Consider the following 22310-nt stretch of genomic DNA (forward strand, 5'->3'; position numbering starts at 1 on the left):
TTTTAAATATTTATTTTTTATCGCTTCAGGAGGAGAATCCTGGGGCACAGCAGACCAACCATCAAGCCCCGCCTCCTCCTGCAGAGTCCAACTCAGGCGTGAGTCAACTGACATCTTGCTCTTCTTGAAAGCTAAATAATGTCACCTTTAAAATAATAAAAAAAAAGGTCCCGTATTATTACAAATGACAGTGTTTTAACATTAATATCACACACACACACACACACACATACAAAAGGTGCCTATGTGTAAACGTTTATTAAATCAAATCTTGATATCTTGTTCTATCTTCTGTGTTGTCATGACAAGTAAAACAATCTCTTGTCCACCATGTCAAGGACTTTATTTGACAGGATTTCAGAATATCTTTTGGTAAACAAGGTATTTTTTTTTTATTTTTTTTTTCAACATTTTTCAATAGCAAAACGTAATATATCAGTACTGTCGCATTTCATAAAAATAGTTGTTGACGTCTTTGAAACTACAGTATCAACGATACAGTAACCCATATTTGTAGGAATACAGCTGTACAAGGTGAAGCGGGTCAACACCAACACACGATACTTGATCTCGATGCAGGTCGGGATGGACGGGTGCCGTTGCTCTTTGCGTTTTTTTTTTCGTTTTTTCTTCACGCTGTATAAAATGACTCCCAAAAGGCAGGGCGGAGGTGGGAGGAGCGTTTTCTGACATTTGACCTTTTTTTTTTTTTTCTTCCAAGCAACTTGCTGATAATACCTGTCACTTGCTCAAACGGAGACATTGAATGAGTGAAGATCCAACCGTGTAAAAGTCTTGGGCCGTTAACGATACACTTGAATTCGTCGTATAGCATGCACTGGCATTATTAACTAATAGTTAGGACACCACTTAAAATGAGGCGAAATAAATGGAAAATAATGACCCTGTGGAAGAAAGTAATTCTAACAAAGCTATGGTTGGCCTAAGACTTTTTACACACTTTAGTTAGCATCTAATAAACATTATGCATTTAGGCACATCCAGAATCTCCACACAATGTTGACTGAAATTCCATTTGTCTGAATTTTTTTTACAAGATGCCTTTAAATGGCCAAAAATCACAAACCTCCAAGGTGGAACAATAAATCTCAGGTTAGTTAGGATTGGAAACAAAAATGATCTGTTCCAGAGTCAAACTGTCATAATCAAAACATTGCTATTATCTGGAGAGGCAAGTTAGATGGACAGTTTTGAACTCCCCGAAGATACCATGAAGATTTAAAGGGGAACTGCACTTTTTTTTGTTGGAATTGTGCCTATCGCTCATTATGAGACATGATGATGGATATTTGTTTTTGCATTTTAAATATGAAATAAATGCTGTCAAAAGTCAGCTTACAATGGAGCCTATAGAGCAGGTGTCACCACCTGCGCTGGCCTGTTCTAAAAATAGCTCAAATAGCAGCACTTACCAGTTAGCTGCCTCTATTTTTTTTTAATTATATTTATTTACTAGCAAGCTGGTCTCGCTTTGCTCGACATTTTTAATTCTAAGAGAGACAAAACTCAAATAGAATTTGAAAATCCAAGAAGATATTTTAAAGACTTGGTCTTCACTTGTTTAAATAAATTCATTTATTTTTTTTACTTTGCTTCTTATAACTTTCAGAAAGACAATTTTAGAGAAAAAATACAACCGTAAAAATGATTTCAGGATTTTTAAACACATATACCTTTTTACCTTTTTAATTCCTTCCTGACAATTTAAATCAATGTTCAAGTATTTTTTTTTATTGTAAATAAATAATAAACTAATTTTAATTCAATTCTTCATTTTAGCTTCTGTTTTTTCGACGAAGAATATTTGTGAAATATTTCTTCAAACTTATTTTGATTAAAGCTCAAAAAAATTATTCTGGCAAATCTACACAATCAATTTTAGATCTTTTTTCAAAGTGGATTTCAACCTATTTAAAACATGTCATCAAAATTCTAAAATGAATCTTAATCAGGAACAATTACTAATGATGTTCCCAAAAAATCTTTTTTAATTTTTTTCAAAAGGATTCAAATTAGCTAATTTTTCTCTTCATTTTTTTTCGGTTGAATTTTGAATTTTAAAGAGTCGAAAATGAAGATAAACTATGTTTCAAAATTTAATTTTTTTTCGTGTTTTCTCCTCTTTTAAACCGTTCAATTAAGTGGTTTTTTTCATGATTTATTCTCTAAAAAAAACCTTCGGTAAAAGGAAAAAAAAAAGTACGACGGAATGACAGACAGAAATACCCATTTTTTATATATATATAGATTTATTTATTAAAGGTAAATTGAACAAATTGGCTATTTCTGGCAATTTATTTAAGTGTGTATCAAACTGGTAGCCCTTCGCATTAATCAGTACCCAATAAGTAGCTCTTGGTTTCAAAAAGGTTGCTGACCCCTGCTACAGAGCATCCAAACACCTCGATAACGGTTTATATACATGATGTAAGTATATATGTAATTTAGTAACATTTATAATAACATGTAATTTATATACACGATGTAAGTAAATATATATACAGTATTTTTCGGACTATAAGTCGCATTTTTTTTCATAGTTTGGCCGGGGGTGCGACTTATACTCAGGAGCGACTTATGTGTGAAATTATTTACACATTACCGTAAAATATCTAATAATATTATTCAGCTCATTCACGTAAGAGACTAGACGTATAAGATTTTGTCGAATTCATCAATTACGAGTGACAGATTGTTTGGTGAAGGTATAGCATGTTCTATATGTTATAGTTATTTGAATGACTCTTACCATAATATGTTAGGTTAACATACCAGGCACCTTCTCAGTTGGTTATTTATGCCTCATATAACGTACACTTATTCAGCCTGTTACTCACTATTCTTTATTTATTTTAAGTTGCCTTTCAAATGTCTATTCTTGATGTTTTTTTATCAAATAAATTTCACCCCAAAAATGCGACCTATATATGTTTTTTCCTTCTTTAGTATGCATTTTCGGCAGGCGCGACTTATACTCCGAAAAATACGGTATAAAATATATTAAAATTTATAATATTTACCTATTTAAATCATTTTAAAGATACGTATACGCATCACAACGTTCGCTGTTTTTCCCTTCATCACTGACTAGTACTCACTGCAGACTTCACGAGAGCCGACAAACATAATAAAACATCACTTACTGTACAATGTCTGCTGTCATCATGATGCAGACTACTAGGATGTTCATATATTCTCATTTAGATGAATGGCATAATAATCCTCGGGGTGAGAAACAAGTGTTTTTCGTGTCATTCTCACTAGTTCCAGGTACTAAACGGCTGTTAAAGTGTCCCAACTTGTCAGATTATATTCTCGGCCATATACTTTTTTCAGATGATGTAAACATAGGCAGGCAGGAAGTGATCACGTCGCAGCTATAAATCATTTCTCTGCAATAGCGCTTATAATAACAATATCACTAATACTTGTCAATATTCAAGTCACTAGATGTAAATGGAGCGCTTTTTGAATGGTTATTTATTGTTTTTTTATGGGCCGAATAGAGGAGCACCCAGTAGCTCTGTGTGTGTTTAATTTTTAGAACGTATTAAAAAAATCGATTCGTCATGTCTTTAATAATGATTGTGAAGGATATGCACAATTCCCAAAAAAGTGCAGTTTTCCTTTAATTCATATTCCATTTTTTTTTTAACTGTCATGCAAGTGTAAAAAGAAGTTGAGCACCATTTTAAAAGTCAAGCAGAAAAAAAAGGTGTAATTTAATCAAGTGATGTTGATGTTGAGGAGTTGTCGTTGATTTGTAATTGAATTTCCGCAAATTAGTAAATCAAATATTTCCGTACCGAGCGCATAAAAAAAATTTGTTTGCATTTGAAATGAGGTTATAAACATTTAGACACGAAATAACGCCCTTTACACTTTTGTAATCCACTCTAGTAGACATAGTAGAAAGTACTGGCTTCTGAAGCCATGCTCTTTTAGTGGCCAATACGGATGTAGTATTGGATCATTTTAGTTCATTAAGCCATTTTTATGCTAGAAAATACTTCATATAGACCAAAATTACATAGAATATGCTAAAAAACCCAACAAAAAATTCTGCAAACTTTAAATGTTTGTTCCACGACCAGTAAGTCGGACACGTTTCCAGTGAGGGTTGGACTCCGCCAAGGCTGTCCTTTGTCACCGATTCTGTTCATAACTTTTATGGACAGAATTTCTAGGCGCAGCCAAGGCGTTGAGGGGATCCGGTTTGGTGGCCACGGGATTAGGTGTCTGCTTTTTGCAGATGATGTGGTCCTGATGGCTTCATCTGGCCGGGATCTTCAGCTCTCACTGGATCGGTTCGCAGCCGAGTGTGAAGCGACCGGAATGAGAATCAGCACCTCCAAGTCCGAGTCCATGGTTCTCGCCCGGAAAAGGGTGGAGTGCCATCTCCGGGTTGGGGAGGAGACCCTGCCCCAAGTGGAGGAGTTCAAGTACCTAGGAGTCTTGTTCACGAGTGGGGGAGAGTGGATCGTGAGATCGACAGGCGGATCGGTGCGGCGTCTTCAGTAATGCGGACGTTGTATCGATCCGTTGTGGTGAAGAAGGAGCTGAGCCGGAAGGCAAAGCTCTCAATTTACCGGTCGATCTACGTTCCCATCCTCACCTATGGTCATGAGCTTTGGGTCATGACCGAAAGGATAAGATCACGGGTACAACTGGCCGAAATGAGTTTCCTCCGCCGGGTGGCGGGGCTCTCCCTTAGAGATAGGGTGAGAAGCTCTGCCATCCGAGAGGAACTCAACGTAAAGCCGCTGCTCCTCCACATCGAGAGGAGCCAGATGAGGTGGTTCGGGCATCTGGTCAGGATGCCACCCGAACGCCTCCCTAGGGATGTGTTTAGGGCACGTCCAGCTGGTAGGAGGCCACGGGGAAGACCCAGGACAAGTTAGGAAGACTTGGGAACGCCTCGGGATCCCCCGGGAAGAGCTAGACGAAGTGGCTGGAGATAGGGAAGTCTGGGCTTCCCTGCTTAGGCTGCTGCCCCCGCGACCCGACCTCGGATAAGCGGAAGATGATGGATGGATGGATGGATGGATGGATGGATTAAATGTTTGTTTTTTAGGTTTTTGTTTGAATTGGAAATAATCTGTTAAAAGGTTAAACTGTCATTAAGAAGTAGCACTTTAGCATTCTTAACTCGGAGTATTTAGATAAGGGGTCTCAAACTCAATTTACCTGAGGCCACAGGACGCAGAGGCTGGGCCGCAAGAAAAGATTTCTTTAAAAAAAATGTTGCATACTCCTCAGCATGTTTACTTGCATAAGGACGTTTCAAATTGTATCCCTTGTGCACCGCAGCTTTCTTTGTGCAAATAAGACACATCGGGGTGCAAATAAGACACGTCGGCATCGAAATATTGCATCTCCCACTTTTACGGGAATTGTCTTTGCTCATCACGAACCTTTCTCTTCACTGCATGCTTCGAAAAAGACATGTTTGGTGTTGTGGAATATATTTGTATTTAGCTGACGCACGGAGAATAATGTTATTTCTGCAACGTGTGTCGTTCCGATTTTCCTCCCTACAGCAACATGGCAGTCGGCGGATAATAGCGGGAAAGTACCTGGATAGCGAGCGCAAAAAAGTGACGGCTCCCGGAGTGTTATCTGGCATCATATAGAAGTATATGTGAAGTGAAGTATATTTATATAGCGCTTTTCTCTAGTGACTCAAAGCGCTTTACATAGTGAAACCCAATATCTAAGTTACATTTAAACCAGTGTGGGTGGCACTGGGAGCAGGTGGGTGAAGTGTCTTGCCCAAGGACACAACGGCAGTGACTAGGATGGCGTAAGCGGGAATCGAACCCGCAACCCTCAGGTGGCTGGCACGGCCACTCTACCAACTGAGCTATACCGTAGTCTTCATCATGTGAGGTAATGCAAATTAAACAATAAAAAAATCAAATGGTTAGAATTGGTCCAAGTTATCGGGGACTGTTATTACTGACGGACAGGTGTCGCGGTGCGTCTGCAGCCAGGCACGTAAGAAAACCCTCGTCTCCATGGCAACGTCTCTGTCGCTTTCACTCATTTTCCGGATTTCCACTAACGCAGGGGTAGGCAACCCAGAACGTAAAAGAGCCATTTTGGAGCCAAATAACACAACTCGCAGGCCTAACTAACATTAAACTTTCATATTAAGGTGGGGGCCGCAAAATAACGTCTCACGGGCCGTGTGTCTGAGACCCCTGATTTAGAAGATGCTTGCTGTCAAACTTCATTTTTTAAAAAACTTTTCTTCAATTGTAAAAAGAAGTTAAGCACCGTAGTAAAAAGGTAACTTCAACTTTGATACATTTCAGATTCAGTGTAAGAGTAGATTTCATAATGACGGAGTCAAACTGTCACCAACTCTAATGCTATTGTAGAAGTAAAGTCACATTGTTTCTTACTCCATAAGACAGTGCGTGTTTTTTTAAGCATATTCTTTGTAATTTTGGTCTATATCAGGGGTCGGGAACCTTTTTGGCTGAGAGAGCCAAAAAGCCAAATTATTTTAAAATGTATTTCCGCAAGAGCCACATTATATTTTTTTTAACACTGAACACAACTAAAAAAGTGCATTTTTAAGTAAGACCAACATTTATAGAGTATAATAGGTCTCTTATTCTTTGTAAAAACATTGTTATTCTGAGGTTAACTGTGGAGGGGGCGTGGCCTGCGGGCCTGCAGCGAACTGGGGTGTGCCAGGACCGGCCTCGAAATCAGCGACTTGGGCCTTGTTATCTAATCACCTGTCGCTCTGTTATAAGCAGCAGCCAGGAGGATGGACAGGGTTGGGGTTGGAGCCAGAGCGAGAACGAAAGAGAAAAATACAATTTCTGGAAAGCAACTGAAAGACTTATTGAAAAATAAAACAATATTGTTACCCTGAAACCGGCTCTCATGTCGGTGCTTGGTGGTCTGAAGAACCCCCAGCAGGGCAAGCCCCACACTAACCAATAATAAATAAATAACTCCTTACCATTAACGCAACTTCTTGAACAGGTGCGGTAGAAAACGGATGGATGGATTAAAAATGCAGGAGAATGTTTTATATTTTAAACATTATTCTTAACACTGTGATTACAAGTGGAATTATTAATTACTTATCGTGTTAAGCAATGTTAGCTCGGATTTATCCGAGAGCCAGATGCAGGCATCAAAAGAGCCACATCTGGCTCGCGAGCCATAGGTTCCCTACCCCTGGTCTATATGAAGACCGGTGCGGCGTTTTCGGTAATGCGGACGCTGTATCGATCCCTTGTGGTGAAGAAGGAGCTGAGCCGGAAGGCAAAGCTCTCAATTTACCGGTCGATCTACGTTCCCATCCTCACCCATGGTCATGAGCTTTGGGGTATGATTGAGAGGACAGGATCACGGGTACAAGCGGCCGAAATGAGTTTCCTCCACCGGGTGGCGGGGTTCTCCCTTAGAGATAGGGTGAGAAGCTTTGCCATCCGGGGGGAACTCAAAGTAAAGCTGCTGCTCCTCCACATGGAGAGGAGCCAGATGAGGTGGTTCGGGGAAGACCCAGGACACGTTGGGAAAATTGTTTCCCGGCTGGCCTGGGAACGCCTCGGGATCCCCCGGTAAGACCTGGACAAAGTGGCTGGGGAGAGGAAACTCTGGGCTTCCTTGCTTAGGCTGCTTCCCCCGTGACCCGACCTCAGATAAGTGGAAGAAGATGGATAGGTGGCTCTTTCATAGACTTAGACTTTGTGAAAGTCAAAGTATAGTATTTCCCATAGTTGTAGTGGGTATCAAGATTAAAACAGGGAGAGTGTATCCCAAAAGCCAAGCTGCTGTTTTGAGGCATTTAAAAAAATAATAATAATGCACTTTGTGGCTTCATTAATGAATATGGCAGTGCCATGTTGGCACTTTTTTTCCCATAATTTGAGTTGATTACACAACAAAATTAGGCATAATTATGTGTTAATTCCACAACTGTATATATATCGGTATCGGTTGATATCGATAATTAAGAGTTGGACAATATCGGATTATCGGCAAAAAAAAAATCCATTATCGGACATCTCTAGAAATATTTGATTTTGTACTTTGCGGAAATTCATTTACCTCGCGTCAGACCTGGAACCAATTCACGACTCTTTAACGTCAACATCGCTTGATGACAGAGTTACACTCGCCCCCACCTTGGAGGTTTTCGCCGTCTGCCACGGCAACAACACGGCGCAGAATGTCCGTCACTTCTTGACGGGTCATGCTACAACACTTGACACGTGACGTCTGATATGTGTCGCCCATCGGAGGAGTTTAGTGTAAGGCACTCCGCCCTGCTCGTCCATGGTCTTCCCCTCACACTTCCTGCTACAGTGGGGCAAAAAAGTGATTGTGCAAGTTCTCCCACTTAAAATGATGACAGAGGTCTGCAATTTTCATCATAGGTACACTTCAACTGTGAGAGACAGAATGTGAAAAAAAATACAGGAAATTTTAAATAATTTATTTGTAAATTATGGTGGAAAATAAGTATTTGGTCAACCATTCAAAGCTCTCACTAACGGAAGGAGGTTTTGGCTCAAAATCTCACGATACATGGCCCCATTCATTCTTTCCTCAACAAGGAACAATCGTCCTGTCCCCTTAGCAGAAATCCACCCCCATGCTTCACAGTAGGTATGGTGTTCTTGGGATGCAACTCAGTATTCTTCTTCCTCCAAACACCACGAGTCGAGTTTGTACCAGAAACTTTGGTTGACATTCTCATAACATTCTCCCAATCCATCCATCCATCCATTTTCTACCGCTTATTCCCTTTTGGGGTCGCGGGGGGCGCTGGCGCCTATCTCAGCTACAATCGGGCGGAAGGCGGGGTACACCCTGGACAAGTCACCACCTCATCGCAGGGCCAACACAGATAGACAGACAACATTCACACTCACATTCAGACACTAGGGCCAATTTAGTGTTGCCAATCAACCTATCCCCAGGTGCATGTCTATGGAAGTGGGAGGAAGCCGGAGTACCCGGAGGGAACCCACGCATTCACGGGGAGAACATGCAAACTCCACACAGAAAGATCCCAAGCCTGGATTTGAACCCGGGACTGCAGGAACTTCGTACTGTGAGGCAGACGCACTAACCCTTCTGCCACCGTGAAGCCCTTCTCCCAATCCATTTTGGTATAAATTCAACTTGTCGTGTTTGGAGGAAGAAGAATACTGAGTTGCATCCCAAGAACACCAGACCTACTGTGAAGCATGGGGGTGGAAACATCATGCTTTGGAGCTGTTTTTCTGCAAAGAGGATAGTAAGATTGATTCGTGTTAAGGAAGGAATGAATGGGGCCATGTATCCTGAGATTTTGAGCTAAAACCTACTTTGAATGGTTGACCAAATACTTATTTTCCACCATAATTTACAAATAAAATCTTTAAAATTCCCACATTCTGTCTCTCACAGTTGAAGTGTACCTATGATGAAAATGACAGACCTCTGTCATCATTTGAAATGGGAGAACTTGCACAATCGCTGGCTGACTAAATACTTTTTTTGCCCCACTGTGTGTGCACAGTGATGTGGTACACATAGCACAGGTTAAAAAAAAAAAAAAAAAAAGGCCTAGAAATTGGAAATATAGACTTGAACGATGCTTTTTTTTTTTTTTTTTTTTTTTTTTACTCCACCCCTCCCTACTTTAAATGAATACAACACAGGTTTATAATAATAATAATAATAATGATGACTGCATGGTTATGATTGAGTTGTGTACATAACTCAGAGGTGTGTGTTCACTTTCATAGGGAGAACTAGGGCGAAGGAAGCGGTCCTTGTTTTGCGAGTGTCATGCACAAAACCTCCTCTAGGGGGTGGGGGTCACCGTTTTGGCGACGTGGTTTTGATATGTAGTCGAGGCCCAGGTAGAGAACTGTTTTTTCTTGCTGTTCTCCTCTTGTTTGAAGGACAAAACAGCACATGTACATATTGTTGACTTGACAGTATTTACTCAGAGGCATGTCCACCACAAGTCTGCTCTCCATCAGGGTGGTCTTTAAGGTGGTGGGTGTCAGAATCATCTGGTAAATGAAGGAACTATGAGGAGAGGAATGGAGAGGATTTTTGTCCCTAGGATCCTTTCTACCTGCTGACAGTGGAGGTCCAGGACCTCAGGGTGCCCGGCAGCTTATCCGGCCCAGGCATGTTCCAAGACCCCGCCGCGCTTCTCGCAGGCGCTTCCCCTCCGCTTTTAGAGGGACAGCAGAGCCCCAGGTGGCCCCCGGAGCGCTCCTCCTCTCTGGGGCGAAGGCCTCTGGTCGGCAGCCTCTCCTGGAGGCTCGGGTGCGAGTCTCCGCCCGCCAGAGAGGCGCCGTTGGAAGCGAGGCTCACGTAAGGGTCCCACGGCCAGAGAGAGCCCGTCGCCTGGGTGTTGGTGGCCTTCCTGTCGCAGCACGGGGAGCACTGGCGCTCCCGTGCGTCAGCGGGCCTCCCCAAGGCGACTTTAGGAGGCAGAGCCCGGGGCTGCCTGTCCGGCTCCGCGGACCCCCTGACGCTGCACTTCTGCTGGGTGGACCTGCCACCTGCGGCCCCTCGAGCCGAGGGGCCGTGGTCTGTCACTTGCGGGCTTGTGTCCGCCGTCATGCACGCTTTGGCCTCTAGAGGGAGCTGATGAGGGGAATCCAGGGATGCGGCCGGATGGGATGAAGGCAATGGACTCTGGCGGGCTTCCAGGGTCACTTCCTGCAGGGTAGAGTGGATTGTAGAAAGGGCATCCCAGGGGCCGACACAGTCTGTGGGACACCAGAGAGAATCTTGAAGGAAGGGGGACAAAAAACAATTGTATGGATCGCATGCAAATATGGACAAAAGTATTGGGACATGCCAGCTAAACACCTTCAGACTTAAAGGCCTACTGAAATGAGATTTTCTTATTCAAACGGGGATAGCAGGTCCATTCTATGTGTCATACTTGATCATTTCGCGGTATTGGCATATTTTTGCGGAAAGGATTTAGTAGAGTACATCGGCGATAAAGTTCTCAACTTTTGGTCGCTGATAAAAAAGCCTTGCCTGTACCGAAAGTAGCAGACGATGTGCGTGTGACGTCACGGGTTGTAGGAGCTCCTCACATCTGAACATTATTTACAATCATAGCCAGCAGCAGCTAGAGCTATTCGGACCGAGAAAGCGACAATTTCTCCATTAATTTGAGCGAGGTTGAAAGATTCGTGGATGAGGAAATTTAGAGTGAAGGACTATTAAAAAAAAGGCGATTGCAGTGGGAGCGATTCAGATGTTGTTAGACACATTTACTAGGATAATTCTGCGAAAATCCCTTATCTGCCTATTGTGTTACTAGTCTTTTAGTGAGATTATAAAGTACCTGAAAGTCGAAGGGGTGTGGCCACGGGTGAGTCTCTGAGGGAAGTCACGCAGCAGCAGCAAGACGGGAGCTCCGCGGATGTCTCCGGTAAGAGCTGACTCATCACCACAATTTTCTCACCGAAAACTGCCGGTTGACATTTGGTCGGGATCCATTTTCGCGTGACCGCTCTGATCCATAGTAAAGCTTAATTTTCGGGAATTTTAAACAAGGAAACACCGACTGTGTTTAGCTAAAGGCCAATACTTCCCACCTCCATCTTTCTACTTTGACTTCTCCATTATTAATTGAACAAATTGCAAAAGATTCTGCAACACAGATGTCCAGAATACTGTTTTATTATGGGATTATATCAGACTACTTATAGCTTGGATCGGGCTGGAAAATAATGTCCGCTACAACCCGAGACGTCAAACGCACGCGTCATCATACGAGTCATCAACACGACACTTTGCGGGAAATTTAAAATTGCAATTTAGTAAACTAAAAAGTATTGGGTTTCAGTAGGCCTTTAAGTGTTAGAGGGAAATATCATGCATGACGTCAACTACTTCTGAGGAACATTTTCAGAAAACGCTGGCCGTCTCTATTTTGTATATAATGTCCTGCCTTCACATGTTTATATTAGTTGGCATGTTCAGCTATCCCTCGTCCTCCGATGATAATATACAGTCGCCAGCAAAAGTTTACGTACACTTGTAAAGATCATAATATCATGGCTGTCATGAGTTTTTGGACACAAAAAACATTCATGAAGTTTGGTTCTTTTCTGAATGTATTATGTGTCTATTGAAAATGTGAGCAAATCTGCTGGGTCAAAAGTATACAAACAGCAATGTTAATATTTGTTTACATGTCCCTTGGCAAGTTTCACTGCAATAAGGCACTTTTGGAAGCCATAATAACTAATTAGATGACCACAGTAACTCATTACATTACCATAGTAACTGATTACTTTACCGTAGTAACTCATTAGATGACCACAGTATGTCGATTACCACAGTAACTAATTGCATGACCACAATAACTCATTAAATTACCATAGTAACTAATGACATTACCATAGTAGCTCATTAGATGACCATTGTAACTAATTAGATGACTATAGCAACTCATTAAATAACCTTAGTAACTAATACATATACCATAGTAGCTCATTAGATGACCATAGTAACTAACTACATAACCTTAGTAACTCATTAGATGACCATAGTTACTCATTAAATGACCATATTAGCTCATTAGATGACTAAAGTAACTCATTAGATGGCCATAGTAACTTATTAGATTAGCATAGTAACTCATTAGATGACCATAGTAACTCATTAGATGACCATATTAGCTCATTAGATGACTATAGTAACTCATTAGATGACCATAATAACTCATTAAATGACCATATTAGCTCATAGATGACTATAGTAACTCATTAGATGACCATTGTAACTCATTAGATGACCTACCTAACTCAGATGACTATAGCAACTCGTTAGATGACCATAGTAACTCATTAAATGACCATAGTAACTCATTAGATGACCATATGACCGTAGTAACTCATTAGATTAGCATATTAACTCATTAGATGACCGTAGTAACTCATTAGATGACCATAGTAACTCATTAGATGACCATAGTAAGTCATTAGTTGACCATAGTAACTCATTAGATGACTATAGTAACTCATTAGATGACCATAGTAACTAATTAGATGACCATAGTAACAAATTAGATTAGCATAGTAACTCATTAGATGACCATAGTAACTCATTAGATGACCATAGTAACTCTTTGGATGACCATAGTAACTCATTAGATTAGCATAATAACTCATTAGATGACAATAGTAACGAATTAGATTAGCATAGTAACTCATTAGATTAGCATAGTAACTCATTAGATGACCATAGTAACTCATTAAATGACCGTATTAGCTCATTATATGACCATAGTAACTCATTAGATGACCATAGTAACTCATTAGATGACCATAGTAACTCATTAAATGACCGTATTAGCTCATTAGATGACCATAGTAACTCATTAGATGACTATAGTAACTCATTAGATGACCATAGTAACTCATTAGGTGACCATAGTAACTCATTAGAGGACCATAGTAACTCATTGGATGACCATATTAGCTCATTAGATGACCATAGTAACTCATTAGATGACCGTAGTAACTCATTAAATGACCGTATTAGCTCATTATATGACCATAGTAACTCATTAGATGACCATAGTAACTCATTAGATGACCATAGTAACTCATTAGATGACCATAGTAACTCATTAAATGACCGTATTAGCTCATTAGATGACCATAGTAACTCATTAGATGACTATAGTAACTCATTAGATGACCATAGTAACTCATTAGATGACCATAGTAACTCATTGGATGACCATATTAGCTCATTAGATGACCATAGTAACTCATTAGATGACTGTATTAGCTCATTAGATGACGATAGTAACTCATTAAATGACCATATTAGCTCATTAGATGACCATAGTAACTCATTAGATGACCTACCTAACTCATTACATGACTATAGTTACTCATTAGATGACCTTAGTAACTCATTAGATGACCATTGTAACTCATTAGATGACCTACCTAACTCATTAGATGACCATAGTAACTCATTAGATGACCATAGTAACTCATTAAATGACCATATTAGCTCATTAGATGACCATAGTAACTCATTAGATGACCTACCTAACTCATTAGATGACTATAGTAACTCATTAAATGACCATTGTAACTCATTAGATGACCTACCTAACTCATTAGATGACCATAGTAACTCATTAAATGGCCGTATTAGCTCATTAGATGACCATAGTAACTCATTAGATGACCTACCTAACTCATTAGATTAGCATATTAGCTCATTAGATGACCATAGTAACTCATTAGATGACCTACCTAACTCATTACATGACTATAGTTACTCATTAGATGACCTTAGTAACTCATTAGATGACCATTGTAACTCATTAGATGACCATAGTAACTCATTAGATGACCATATTAGCTCATTAGATGACCTACCTAACTCATTAGATGACTATAGAAACTCATTAAATGACCATTGTAACTCATTAGATGACCTACCTAACTCATTAGATGACTATAGTAACTCATTAAATGACCATAGTCACTCATTAGATGACCTACCTAACTCATTAGATGACCATAGTAACTCATTAAATGACCGTATTAGCTCATTAGATGACCATAGTAACTCATTAGATAACCATAGTTACTCATTAAATCACCGTATTAGCTCATTAGATGACCATAGTAACTCATTAGTTGACCATATTAGCTCATTAGATGACTATAGTAACTCATTAGATGACCATAGTAACTCATTAGATTAGTATAATAACTCATTAGATGACCATAATAACTCATTAGATGACCGTAGTAACTCATTAGATTAGCATAATAACTCATTAGATTAGCATAATAACTCCTTAGATGACCATAGTAACTCTTTGGATGACCTTAATAACTCATTAGATTACCATAGTAACTCATTAGATGACCACAGCAACTAGTATATCATGCAAAAGCAACCATTGAAATACTTAGTATAGTTCAAGACTTTAGTCATGTAAAAACATCACTACACATCATAACGTCAGCTACAATTTCCATCTTAAGGATCTTAAATAAATTATTTTGGAATGTCCGGTGGGCCAGATTGAAAAGCTTAACGGGCCTTGAAATGCCCAAGTGTGCTGTATATTCACAGACACCAGCAGGTGCACTTGACACAACATGTGCAAAAAAACACACACACACACACGTACACACACACAACGGAGTCATGAGCATGCGACGCACAGCACTCGGCGAGAAGAAAGAGAAGACATGCAGCTGCGAACAAACCGTGTCTTTCGAGTGGCCCATTAGGAAGAAATAGGGGGAGCTTAGTGTGTCACCTTTCATGCACATGGACAGGTTGGAAGGTACCATTCCTGAGGGAAGGCAAGTAAAAGCCCACAGTACATATATGCCAGTGGTTCCACTCCCAAAAACAACACTTCCAAGTATTAATAAAAGTAGTTAAAATGCTGGTTAATCTATGGAGGAGAGACAGGAGTTAATCTGTTATTACAAAAAGGGGATTGAGGCCTAACAGCACCCACCGTATTCCGGAACTTGTCCCGTGCCTCTTTTTAGCAGCAGTCTGACCCGCCGGCCCCCGGCCTTGATGAGCTCGATGGCGCGGGCGTGAGTCATGTCCCGCGTGCTGTCCCCGTTTATCTCGATGATCTGATCCCCCACCTAAAGGAGACACATTACACAGGCATGGGATTTTTTTCCGTCTATAGTCGGAAATCCGTCTTTTTTTTTATCTCTGTAAAAAAATAAAAAAATATTCTCCGTTTTTTTCCCCCCGACCTACAATGTGTGTTAAAATCTTGATCCGTCTCTTTGCCATACAAGAATTACGGTTTTCCCGGTTTTTGAATATCCAGTGGTAAAAAGTAGGGTTTTCCATCAAAAATGATGAAGTTAAAAATGGAAGCGATGATTGGTTGGTTTATGTACGAGAACATCCATGATTAGTTGTTGTTTACTATGTTGAGTCACCATTGGTTAAGATTAGGGCAAAACATTAGGGACGGGCCGTCGAACCAGGAAGGGAAATCACAACACATCCCAAAAACATAAACAATGTGACTGCAAGACATTTGTTATTTCATGCTATAAATCAAAAATGGCTATAATAAAATAAAGGAAGTTAGCTAATGAATCAACATTGTTTGTACTCTTTATGATGTTTTGCATTTGGAGCAGTTAGAAGTGGCGAGAGAGTTGAAGAGTCAGAAATTGGCTATAAAATCCCAGGCGTAATCCACTAAAGCAGAAACAAAAGGCTCATGTCAGAGCCATCAAAGCAGAAATGCCATAGTAATGTGTAAATAATGTCAATAAGTAGATGAACCATCTCTGGCTGTGATGTAAACACTAGTAAGGTTGTAAATAATGAATATATTTGGCTAACCCATGTGGTTCCTGTGGATGTGAACACAAGTTGTAATTATTATTGTGACTAAATAACATAGTGACTGACACAGAAAAAGTCATGAGTAGATAATGTCAATAAGTTGGTGAACCATCTCTGGCTGTGATGTGAACACTAGTAAGGTTGTAAATAATGTATATAGTAGGCTAACCCATGTGGTTCCTGTGGATGTGAACACAATTTCTAATGACTGCAGTGACTAAATCACATAGTGACTGAAACAAAGTTATGTGTAAATACTATGAATATGTAGACGAATAATCTGTGACTGCGAAGGGAACACTATTAAGGTTGCAAATACTGTAAAGTGTAGGCTAACCCATGTTGTTCCTGTGGATGTGACCACAAGTTGTAATCACTGTGGTGACTGAAACAGACAAAGTAATGTGTAAATAATGTCAATAAGTAGATGAACCAGCTGTGGCTGTGAAGTGAACACTAGTAAGGTTGTAAGTACTGTATAGAGTAGGCTAACCCATGTGGTTCCTGTGGATGTGAACACACGCTGTAATTACTGTAGTGACTAAATAACAGTGACTGAAACAGACAAAGTTATGTGTAAATAATGTCAATAAGTAGATGAATAATCTGTGGCTGTAAAGGGAACACTAGTAAGGTTGTAAATACTGTATAGAGTAGGCTAACCCATGTGGTTCCTGTGGATGTGAACACAAGTTGTAATTACCGTAGTGACTGAAACAGACAAAGTAATGTGTAAATAATGTCAATAAGTAGATGAACCCTCTGTGGCTGTGAAGTGAACACTAGTAAGGTTGTATATACTGTATAGAGTAGACTAACCCATGTGGTTCCTGTGGATTTGAACACAAGCTGTAATTACTGTTGGGACTAAATAACATAGTGACTGAAACAGACAAAGTTGTGTGTAAATAATGTCAATAAGTAGATGAATAATCTGTGGCTGTAAAGGGAACACTAGTAAGGTTGTAAATACTGTATAGAGTAGGCTAACCCATGTGGTTCCTGTGGATGTGAACACAAATTGTAATTACTGTAGTGACTGAAACAGACAAAGTAATGTGTAAATAACGTCAATAAGTAGATGAATAATCTGTGGCGGTGAAGGGAACACTAGTAAGGTTGTAAATACTGTATAGAGTAGGCTAACCCATGTGGTTCCTGTGGATTTGAACACAAGCTGTAATTACTGTTGGGACTAAATAACATAGTGACTGAAACAGACAAAGTTGTGTGTAAATAATGTCAATAAGTAGATGAATAATCTGTGGCTCTGAAGTGAACACTAGTAAGGTTGTAAATACTGTATTGAGTAGGCTAACCCATGTGGTTCCTGTGGATTTGAACACAAGCTGTAATTACTGTTGGGACTAAATAACATAGTGACTGAAACAGACATTGATTCCTTTGAATGAATGGGCTATGTATATATGTCAACTTTAATAATTTTTTAATTCTTTAAACACTAAGACATCTTTAAATGCTGCATTTTTTGGCAAAATTTTAGCATGTTCAATTGCTGAAAAACCAGGTGCTTCGGGGCGGTCGCCCCTCTTGTCCTCCCACCTGAGCACCGCCCAAGACCCAGCAGGGCCCCATCTTATATTCAGTCTTTTACGTTAAGTTTATGCCTGCAATAACCGTTCCGACATTGGTGGTCACACACTTGTTGATCAAGGACTATTTGTTCAAAGAGAAGTTTCCTGTTGACTCCAAATCCTTATTTTAGTCAGAAAATAAAGTTCTTCTCGCGAACCAAAAAAACATTGGAGTTATAATCGGAGCATTCACGTTGTGGGCGTGCTCACCCTCATCCTCCCGTTGCGAATGGCGGGGCCGTCCTCTGCGAGGCGTAACACAAACAGATCCATCTTGTACTCTCTGCCGCCCCGGATGCTGAAACCGAAGCCCTTGGAGCTTTTCTCCAGCTCCACCGTGAAGTAGTCAAAGTCCTGCAGGGGAGCAAACAGCAGTGTTGGCGCTAAGCAATCTTCAAAATGGGGTCCCAGGGTCCCCGTTAAGTCGTAAAAATGGGGTCCCACAGTACATTTTTGGGGGTCCCACTGTTTTGTAAGCTTTTTGAAAACAAATGATAAACGTATGTATTGTCCTGATATATTTTACATTCTATATTTTGGAAAAAGTTTGTCATAAATGTGAATAATTTGAACTCACTCCACCGGTATGTTTTAGCGCTTTTATGGCGAGTTTATTGACAGATATAAGTAAGAACTTAAAACTCCTTTATATTAGAAATGGCACTAAAATATTTACTACCAAAACATGTTGATTTTTGAGCGCCGTGTGTCATGTTCTACACTTTCAATGGGACATTTAAAATGTTGGTGATGTTTACTTGAGACTCATCTCTTATGTTTGACTGCCATCTACTGGTCACACTTATAATTACACCCCGAAATGTGTTTGTCATTGTTGTTTGGTATGGTTTCACAATATGGCACAGGTTTATGACAGTGTCGACGTTGTTTAGTGTGACATGTATGGCTGTTGAGGAAGGATGCCCTTTATATGTCTATCTGTGTTGGCCCGGCGACTTGTCCAGGGTGTACCCTGCCTTCCGCCCGAATGCAGCCGAGATAGGCTCCAACACCCCCTGCGACCCCGAAAGGGACAAGCTGTAGAAAATTAATGGATGGATGTATTTTCAATTGTACGTTTAAAATGTTGGTGTTGTTTACTTGAGACTTATCTCTTATGTTTGACTGCCATCTACTAGCCACACTTATATTTACACCCTGTACCACATAAAATAGTGAAGCGTCCCGGAAGAGTTGTTACTGCGGAGAATTCTGGGCATTTGTTCGGTTGTGTTTATGTTTATAGTCTCCCGAAATGTGTTTGTCATTGTTGTTTGGTATGGTTTCACAATATGGCACAGGTTTATGACAGTGTCGACGTTGTTTAGTGTGACATGTATGGCCGTTGAGTAAGAATGCCCCTTTATATGTTTGTACATGTCTATCTGTGTTGGCCCAGCGACTTGTCCAGGGTAGTACCCCGCCTTCCGCCTGAATGCAGCCGAGATAGGCACCAGTACCCCCCCCCGCGACCCCGAAAGGGACAAGCTGTAGAAAATTAATGGATGGATGGATTTTCAATTGTACGTTTAAAATGTTGGTGTTGTTTACTTGAGACTCATCTCTTATGTTTGACTGCCATCTACTGGTCACACTTATAATTACACCCTGTACCAAATAAAATAGTGAAGCGTCCCGGAATAGTTGTTACTGCGGAAAATTCTGGGCATTTGTTCTGTTGTGTTTATGTTTATATTCTCCGGAAATGTGTTTGTCATTGTTGTTTCGTATGGTTTCACAATATGGCACAGGTTTATGACAGTGTCGATGTTGTTTAGTCTGACATGTATGGCCGTTGAGTAAGAATGCCATTTATATGTTTGTACATGTCTATCTGTGTTGGCTCGGCGACTTGTCCAGGGCAGTACCCCGCCTTCCGCCTGAATGCAGCCGAGATAGGCACCAGCACCCCCCCCCGCGACAAGCTGTAGAAAATTAATGGATGGATGGATTTTCAATTGTACGTTTAAAATGTTGGTGTTGTTTACTTGAGACTCATCTCTTATGTTTGACTGCCATCTACTGGTCACACTCATAATTACACCCTGTACCAAATAAAATAGTGAAGCGTCCCGGAATAGTTGTTACTGCGGAAAATTCTGGGCATTTGTTCTGTTGTGTTTATGTTTATATTCTCCGGAAATGTGTTTGTCATTGTTGTTTGGTACGGTTTCACAATATGGCACAGGTTTATGACAGTGTCGACGTTGTTTAGTCTGACATGTATGGCCGTTGAGTAAGAATGCCATTTATATGTTTGTACATGTCTATCTGTGTTGGCCCGGCGACTTGTCCAGCGTGTACACCGCCTTCCGCCCGAATGCAGCCGAGATAGGCTCCAACATCCCCTGCGACCCCGAAAGGGACAAGCTGTAGAAAATTAATGGATGGATGGATTTTCAATTGTACGTTTAAAATGTTGGTGTTTTTTACTTGAGACTTATCTCTTATGTTTGACTGCCATCTACTGGTCACACTTATAATTACGCCCTGTACCAAATTAAATAGTGTAGCGTCCCAGAAGAGTTGGCACTGCGGAGAATTCTGGGCATTTGTTCGGTTTTGTTTATGTTTATATTCTCCGGAAATGTGTTTGTCATTGTTGTTTCGTATGGTTTCACAATATGGCACAGGTTTATGACAGTGTCGACGTTGTTTAGTGTGACATGTATGGCCGTTGAGTAAGAATGCCCTTTATATGTTTGTACATGTCTGTCTGTGTTGGCCAGGGTGTACTCTGCCTTCCGCCCGAATGCAGCCGAGATAGGCTCCAACAGCCCCAAAAGGGACAAGCGGTAGAAAATGGATGGATACCCTAAATCAAAGTGTTCATTAAAATTGGCTATGAACATACAGAATGACAGCATTTCCTGTCGCCTTCAATTTAAGGCCATTTTCACCCCCACCTGTCAATCAAAATTATTGAGGTAGGTAAGCTCAACTTTGGAAAACTTGGTAAACAAAGCCTACCTGCGGTCTAAAGTCCGCCGTGATGCTGAGGGGAAACTGCGAGGCGGCAGGGTGCTGCCTGAAGTCCAGCAGGCCTGGAGGGTGCCGGTAGTCCAGCGTCGGGGGTTGACGGTAGTCGGTCACCGGCGGGTGACGGTAGTCGACGGGGGGTTGCCTGTAATCAGTGAACGGAGGATGGCGGAAGTCAGGTTTGACATCCTGTCTGGCTTTAACCTCTGACCTGTGAGGGAGGGGGAAAGCAACACAATCTGAGAGGGTCTTGTGGGGACAGCCAAGGATCCCGCGAGCGCCGCGCTCCACAACACACGTTAACACCAGATCTAGTTTCGCAATCGCTCCTCACCACACGTTGACACCAAATCTAATGTCCCAATCGCTCCTTACCACACATTGACACCAAATGTAGTGTCGCAATCGCTCCTCACCACACGTTAACATAAAATCTGGTGTCACAATCGCTCCTCACCACACATTGACACCAAGTCAAGTGTCGCAATCGCTCCTCACCACACATTGACACCAAATCTAATGTCCCAATCGCTCCTCACCACACATTGACACCAAATGTAGTGTCGCAATCGCTCCTCACCACACGTTAACATAAAATCTGGTGTCACAATCGCTCCTCACCACACATTGACACCAAGTCAAGTGTCCCAATCGCTCCTCACCACACATTGACACCAAATGTAGTGTCGCAATCGCTCCTCACCACACGTTAACACCAGATCTAGTTTCGCAATCGCTCCTCACCACACGTTGACACCAAATCTAATGTCCCAATCGCTCCTCACCACACATTGACACCAAATGTAGTGTCGCAATCGCTCCTCACCACACGTTAACACCAGATCTAGTTTCGCAATCGCTTCTCACCACACGTTGACACCAAATCTAATGTCCCAATCGCTCCTCACCACACATTGACACCAAATGTAGTGTCGCAATCGCTCCACACCACACGTTAACACCAGATCTAGTTTCGCAATCGCTCCTCACCACACGTTGACATCAAATCTAATGTCCCAATCGCTCCTCACCACACATTGACACCAAATGTAGTGTCGCAATCGCTCCTCACCACACGTTAACATAAAATCTGGTGTCACAATCGCTCCTCACCACACATTGACACCAAGTCAAGTGTCGCAATCGCTCCTCACCACACGTTGACACCAAATGTAGTGTCGCAATCGCTCCTCACCACACGTTAACATAAAATCTAATGTCCCAATCGCTCCTCACCACACATTGACACCAAATGTAGTGTCGCAATCGCTCCTCACCACACGTTAACATAAAATCTGGTGTCACAATCGCTCCTCACCACACATTGACACCAAGTCA

The 22310-nt window shown here is 41.1% G+C and overlaps 2 protein-coding genes across 13 annotated transcripts in view; one reads left to right on the forward strand and one right to left on the reverse strand.

Moving 5' to 3' along the window:
- Positions 1 to 331, forward strand: part of ergic2 (ERGIC and golgi 2) — a 38664-nt gene extending 38333 nt beyond the window's left edge. Inside the window, exon 13 of the mRNA XM_061894229.1 lies at positions 30 to 331. Within this exon, the coding sequence (XP_061750213.1) occupies positions 30 to 128 (99 nt within the window). The 3' untranslated portion in view covers positions 129 to 331. The remainder of the gene's footprint in view (positions 1 to 29) is intronic.
- LOC133549093 (membrane-associated guanylate kinase, WW and PDZ domain-containing protein 2-like) overlaps positions 240 to 22310 on the reverse strand; it is a 292488-nt gene continuing 270417 nt past the window's right edge. For 5 of the 12 annotated variants that reach the window (XM_061894219.1, XM_061894216.1, XM_061894220.1 and 2 more), the window contains exons 19-22: positions 20964 to 21183; positions 18204 to 18347; positions 15533 to 15671; positions 240 to 10790 (exon numbers count right to left, since the gene is read on the reverse strand). In XM_061894219.1, the coding sequence (XP_061750203.1) occupies positions 10120 to 10790; positions 15533 to 15671; positions 18204 to 18347; positions 20964 to 21183 (1174 nt within the window). In that variant the 3' untranslated portion in view covers positions 240 to 10119. Of the gene's footprint in view, positions 10791 to 15272; positions 15362 to 15532; positions 15672 to 18203; positions 18348 to 20963; positions 21184 to 22310 lie in introns of all 12 variants that reach the window. The other 7 variants (XM_061894228.1, XM_061894226.1, XM_061894223.1 and 4 more) reach the window with 4 other exon arrangements.

This window comes from Nerophis ophidion, linkage group LG03 (assembly GCF_033978795.1).
Source record: "Nerophis ophidion isolate RoL-2023_Sa linkage group LG03, RoL_Noph_v1.0, whole genome shotgun sequence".
NCBI lineage: Eukaryota > Metazoa > Chordata > Actinopteri > Syngnathiformes > Syngnathidae > Nerophis > Nerophis ophidion.